Below are 6,757 nucleotides of genomic sequence, written 5' to 3' on the forward strand. Positions count from 1 at the left end.
CCTGGTGGTCATTCGTTCCCTGTTGTCTCAAAAGTTTTTAAGCACATCTATTATTACATTATACACCAGGATAGCTATGACTTTAAAACATTATGGTTTTAAGAACTTTAGCTAAAAATATTTATGTGAAAATGAGTTTGTTCTGATGCACTCTTATAGGTTAGGAATGAAAATTTCAAGTTCAGATCACAGGCCCTAGAAGTAGGCTTCCACTTTCTTTCCCTCTCTTGCTCTTTGCTGCTTGCTTGTTGTGAGTATACCTGATGGGAGACACCCATACTGAATGTGAAGTCACTACCACCGAGGGGAATAAATTTTCTTAACCCAAATTAGCTTTCTCAGGGAAGATTTGATGTCTCTGTTCCTCAAGCTGTAGATAAAGGGGTTCAGCATTGGGGTTACTGCTGCGTACATCACTGATGCAATTGCACCCTTCAGTGCTGAGCGGGTTGAGGGGGGACTGAAATAAACAGAAGAGGAAGTCCCAAAGAATAGAGAGACCACAGAGAGATGAGAGCTGCAGGTAGAAAGGGCTTTCTGCTTCCCCTGAGTGGAGGGGATCTTCCAAATTGTTGAGAAAACGTATGTGTAAGAGATAATCAGGCAAAGCACACACACCACACCTGTGAGACCTCCGATGCTGAAGATCACCAGCTCATTGATGAAAGGGTCTGTGCAGGACAGTCTCAGAAGAGGGTTAATGTCACAAAAGAAGTGTGGGATCTCGTGCTCTGCACAGAAGGACAGGCTGTTCATCAACAGTGTATGTAGGAGGGAGTATAAGGCACTCGTGATCCAGGATGCAGACACTAGGAGGACACAGAGCCCAGGGCTCATGACCATGGTGTAATGGAGTGGGTGGCATATGGCTACATAGCGGTCATAGGCCATGACTGCTAAGAGGAATGCCTCCAGTGTCCCAAACAGCAAAAAAATATATAGTTGTGATAGACACCCTGCATATGAGATGAGCTGATTCTGGATCCATATGTTTGCCAGCATGTTGGGAACTGTGGTGGACACAAGACCAGTGTCAGTGAGGGAGAGGTTGGCTAGGAAGAAGTACATAGGTGTGTGGAGTTGAGCGTCAGTGATGATGGCCAGGATGATGAGGAGGTTGCCCGCCACTGTGATCAGGTACATGGACAGGAACAGCCCAAAGAAGACCTCCTGTTGCTCTGGCTGCTCTGAGAGCCCCAGCAGGAAAAATTCAGAGACGCTGGTCAGGTTTTCCCATCCCATTTATCTGTAAGCAAAAAGCCAGGGTAGTTGAATGAAGTTGAAAAGACTGGATTGTGAACTCTGAAACTTATTCAACATGCCAATGTTGATCTTCTTGTATGAGGTGAAATCATATGAAATATCCAACATTTAACTGCTTGGGATGTATAAAAATGAAAGTTCCATATAGTTCAATGGAATATTTGCAAGTTTCTGTGCCTGATGCCATGGGAAACCAAAAATTTGTTTTTAATGTGAGAGAGGTTTTATTTTGAAATTTATTATATGAACATGAATCTAATGCACACATATCAGAACCAGGCTGAAGGTGTTTGTTGACATAACTCTTGTGATATTCATGTGGACCTTATGACATTAATCCATCCTAAGACTCCGCTCATCTTATTGCCTTCAGGTGAAATACTCTTTCCTCTCTCATTCATCCATCTAGCTAAATTTGAGACATCTGCTTAGATGCTACTTTTTCTAGGAAGCCCTCTCTGACTTATCCACTTACAACAAACTCAGGTTCATGCCCCTCATGCCCTTGTGCCTTCCCAGTCAGAGAAGGTGTCCCTCTAGATGGTGACTATTGACTTATTTGGTTTTTTCCTCAGTACTCTCACTGGTGTGAGCACGTTGAGAGTAGGCAGAGAAATTTGCCTGTGTTGTTCATCTCTGAAATGAAGCATTAACCATGAACCTGATACAACATAGATACTTGGTGAGTGTCCAGCATGTGAATAAAACCCTATTAGAATAGAAAGTAGAGATAGTAAAGTTGGATAGAGGTAACATTGGGCATAGGAAACAGCCTGAAGCTTTTTACTAGTAGGCTGATATTTTTACTAGTAGGCTGACATGTAGCTTTGATTTAATGGAGTCCTGGCCATAGAAATATGTAGAAAACATGGTTACAGAGACATAAAGGTGTCAAATAAAGCAAACACACTCTTAGGAGGTGAAATTCTGGGACTGGAACAGTGTTTCAGCTGAGGAATTGACCCACAGAATCAGTCTCCCACCCTGTGCTAACTGTTTCCCTCCAAAGTAAAATATGTCCTGTGAATCTGTCATCCCTAGTTGCACTCCAGAAAGGACCACTCTCTGGGTGATAATGACATCTTGTGTCCTATTTGTTCACTGACCACAGAAATCTCTAACCAAAGTGTCTCCTTCTTGTATGTATACACCCTGGGGCATGTTGCATGTTGCTCCCCTCACATTAAAAACTTTATCAAAGGCAGAAATAAGAAGCCCAGAAACAGAGCACGATGCACATCAGTTTTTGTTCTGCTGAAGACAGCATTGCCAAATGGTGGGAAAGGGGAGAGGAAGTGAACAAATGGTGCTAGGACATGCTGGTTTACTCTTCACAGAAAATTAATTTAGATTCATACTTCACATGTTTGCTGAATAAATTTCAGGTATCTAAAGCATTAGATCTACAGATATGATTGCAAAGCAATCAGAAGAAAATAAAGCACAATAGTTATTTGATATCAGGACAAGGGTGGCCTTTCTAATTAAAAAGAATAGAAGGAACAATAATGGAAAAGAAAATTGGTTTCATCAAATTAAAATTTTCTCCTCTTAATGGAAAAGGTCACACACAAAGTAAAAAGAAAGCAAGCAAAAATGTGAAAAGCTGATTTTAACATGCATTATAGAAAGAATTAATATTCTTAAAGGAGTAATTAATAATTTTAAGTAAGTATCAATTTATTAATTATTTAATAATTATAAGTAAAGAACATTACCCACAATAGAAAATTGGATGATCACATCCAGCATGGGTGGAACTGGATCTAGTCTCAGTCATTTAGTTCCAAGACACACACTCTCCACTCTCCACATGGTCTCCATAAATCACCATATCTTGTCTACTAGCAGCTAAAATCCCCAAGATCATCCACTTGTGTGCAACTGGCCCAGATATGATCATAATTGATTGTGTCTCCCCCATGTTTTCCGAAGAGTCTCACACTACTCAGGGCCTGTGTTCATTAAACTTTGTATTCTCCATACCCCATAGCGCTAGCTCTAGGTGTAGCTGATGGATCAGTGGGGTTCAGTACATGGCTGCATTGGTTGATCTCTCCCAGTGGCCCTTATGAATACAATCACTTCTACAGTTTCCTGGCCTCAGTAGCTGTTGCCTTTGCCACTGCCCAAAGCTGACCCTCACCTCTCCCTCACTCAGGACAGAAGGTCTATTCACTAAGACAGATCAAAGTGTTTCAGAATCTCCACTCTCCTCAAGCTTGTCTCTTGACCATTTCTGGCTCAGCAGACAAAGAAACCTCAGCCCTCATTCCCCCACAAGCTTTTCTCTTAGCTCCATGAATCTCAGACCAGAGACCTCATGTCCTCTTTCTTTCCTTGTTTGCTACAGTTTGGTTCCAACTTTCAGGACATGTTTCACATTATGAATACAAAGTATTTTATCAAAACATCAAACTCATTCAATGCAGTGTCCTTCCTTTTCCTATGGGGGCAGAGAGCATTTTCCAGGCTTGTCATAAATCATAACTCCTACCACTCAAACAAATTTGTTCTTATGTTCTATATTAGCTATGTGCTGTTTTAACACATAAATGTCTGTGGTATATAATAATTTTTGGTGAAATTCACCTGGATGTTTCCTAGACTCAGGTTCAGTTTGAACATGGAAGTGCAATTTAGAGGACCTGCGTTTCTCCCTGATGAGAAAAGAAACGTCCACAGCAAAGGAGTAAAAGCAACCAGGGTAAAAACAGAGGGAAGAAAGTATTGGTGGGGAACTGTGTGATCAAGAAAATCCCATATTTGGGAATATTTGTTCCTATTCCTATTACTATTCCCATTCTTATTCCAAACATAAACATTTTAATCCAACCTTCCAAACTAATATATATTTTGTTGATTAGTATGTTTGTTAAAAATTAGTCAAAGAACATATGTAAGACCCATGGACATGGACAATGGCACAGTGATGACCTAAGATGGGGGGACAAGAAACTAAATGAAGGTGGTCAACTGGAGAAAAAATGGGGACAACTGTAATAGCATAAACAATTAAAATTTTTGAGAGTAAACAAGAAGCCAGTAACAGTGATTACTTGTCAGATGCATGGCGACTTGGGTGGATGAGACACAGGAGAGGGAGGGAGATTTTCGTGTGTAGTTTTTAGTACATTTTTTCTCACATTGTGTTTTTTAAAAAAGTAGGTTGATATATATCATCTTATATTGTTTATATTAGTTTTAGGTGTACAGTATAGAGAGAAGTTTAAGCCATGTGAATATACTACTTACTGAACAATAAATCTAAACTGTACAAAATAAAAGACAATGCAGACAGAGTAAAGCAGCCTCTCTCTTCTGGAGATTCCATAAACAGCAGAGAAATTAGTTTGGTTGCAGTCACATCCTTTTCATCTCTAAATGTAGCGTGAAGCCATGAGTGTGCTGTTCAAGTTTTGTGCATCTGTGTGAGTGCATGTGTATCTCCTTCAAAAGCTGGAGGTTGAAAGGAATCACTGTGGAATCATTTGAAGAGAAGTCACTGTTGATTCTTGTGCTCTGTTCTCCTGATAGCATGTGTCTCTCATTGTCTGTAAGATTTAATGGACATGGGCCTCTGCCACTTTTGGTCATTCAAGCATCACAGTATCATTATTGTTGAAATAGGACTACTTATGAAAGATAGGCTCCCAGTTGACCATAGGGTAGGATGGGCAAAAGAAAAAGAGGGAGAAAAAAGAAGCAGAATGGGTCATGTATCATGTATCCTAGTCCTTACCTGGTTGTTCTTGCCAATTGCTGAGGGTGTTACTGGCAGGCTTCTGTCTATTTCATACACATCTCTCCAGCTATAGATGGCCAGAAGAAGGTGACAAGAACTCCATTTAAAGGCATGAAAAGGAAATATGCTTCACACTCTGAATGTACTGAATAATGACTCTTGCCATCACTGCACCTGTTCAAATTTCTTTTTTGTTTTGCCTCATAGTATTAGACCACTTCTTATTTTTGTCCATATTGAGAGAAAAGGACAAGAGCTCTACATTAAGATTGTAATCATGCCAGTATATATCATCCTGGGAAGCTACATTTACAGAACACCAAAGAACCAGATAACATCCCTTTTGTATGCATGTCAGAATATGCTGCTAGTGTCTGCCTCTTTTACTTGCTAATACAACCCATGAGAATGGCATTCTTGTAATTTCATCAATGTCCTGGGAATGAAAATTGTGCTATTCTTAGATGTAGGTTGGGCCATTCTCAAGATCTGTTAAATCAAAGATACTTAATTCTGTGAAGTACCCAGAACCCAAGGGGACTGAGAGCACAGTGTGTTGTCCCTGCTGTGAGCTGGTCCAAGAGAAGCTAATGAGTTAGAAACCTATGACACTTCTGTGGTCCCAGTGAAATGCTAGGAGTTCATTCACCAGAAAAGCAGCTAAATTGTTTTGGTTGATTCATTTAGCGTTGTGATATCTTCCAGGGACTTTTCAGGGAGGCACAGATAGAGGCCTGCAGCATGTAAAAAGGGCCAGATGAGGTGAGCCACTGTTGGCTGAGAGAATACCTTACCATCTTGTCTTCTTCTTGACACAATGATCCTAGTTCAGGTTGAAGCCTTGTTGGTATAGCCCCACCTGTACAATATGTAGCCTTTTTGGTCTGGGGAGATCAGGAGTAGGATCAGGGTATTCCTTATCATGGCAGGTGTCAGCAAGTTGAATGTTGTCCTTGCAGGTGTTTCATGGACAGATCTATGGGGCAGGGGAAAGCTAAAAAACACTCAGAAAATGAAATCTCTTTTCTAATCCTGGAGAAATGATCTTGCATAATTGCCCTTCTGCTCCAACTTCATCTACCCAAGGACACAGAGATTTAAAGAAGCACAGGATGTGGGACCCACCAACTTGGGAATATGGGTTATTCTTGCGTCTCCCTGGGACAGTAGCCACTTCCTTGTGTGTTCTAGAAGTGCTTGCATGATACACCCTTAAATCAATAATTTAAGGGTTTAAAACTATTACTGAATCTTATCTAAGGGTTTAAATCTATTACTGCATTGTAAGGGTTTAAATCTATTACTGCATTTTTCAAGGATTTAAATCTAATACTGCATTTATTCAATACAATATTGAATAAGGGTTTAAATTTAAGGGTTTAAGGGTTTAAATTTAATTACTGCTTTTTAAGGGTTTAAGGATTTAAATCTATTACTGCATTTTATTCAATACAATAACCACATACTTCCATGCTAGAAGAAGTCTAGTTTTATCTTTTTTTCTACCACAAGCAAAAGGAAAAGTGTGAGCTCGTCATGTAAGAACATACAACGTGACTTAGAACATTGGTGTTTAATACCCAGAATTCACTCACCAAAGTAGAGTGGCAACTGGAACAGCTGAATGGCCAGAAATTAGGAAGAGAGTAATGCAGGTGCTTGAATGAGAAAAATGATCTGTACCAAGTCCTTTCTATACCACTTCCTCTTTGCTTAGAATCTGGAGAAATAAAACATAAAGAGAGCTCA

At 40.0% G+C, this 6,757-nt stretch overlaps 1 protein-coding gene across 1 annotated transcript; it reads right to left on the reverse strand.

Annotated features, from left to right (window-relative positions):
- Window positions 1-294: 294 nt before the first annotated feature.
- Window positions 295-1,355, reverse strand: LOC118986255 (olfactory receptor 1G1-like). Its single transcript, XM_037045034.1, is given in 2 exon segments — window positions 295-1,289; window positions 1,292-1,355. Coding segments are annotated over 2 exon segments (1,059 nt in total).
- Window positions 1,356-6,757: the final 5,402 nt, after the last annotated feature.

The sequence above is a fragment of the Sturnira hondurensis genome, unplaced genomic scaffold (genome assembly GCF_014824575.4).
Source record: "Sturnira hondurensis isolate 20B ecotype Veracruz unplaced genomic scaffold, ASM1482457v3 Scaffold0004248, whole genome shotgun sequence".
Lineage (NCBI taxonomy): Eukaryota > Metazoa > Chordata > Mammalia > Chiroptera > Phyllostomidae > Sturnira > Sturnira hondurensis.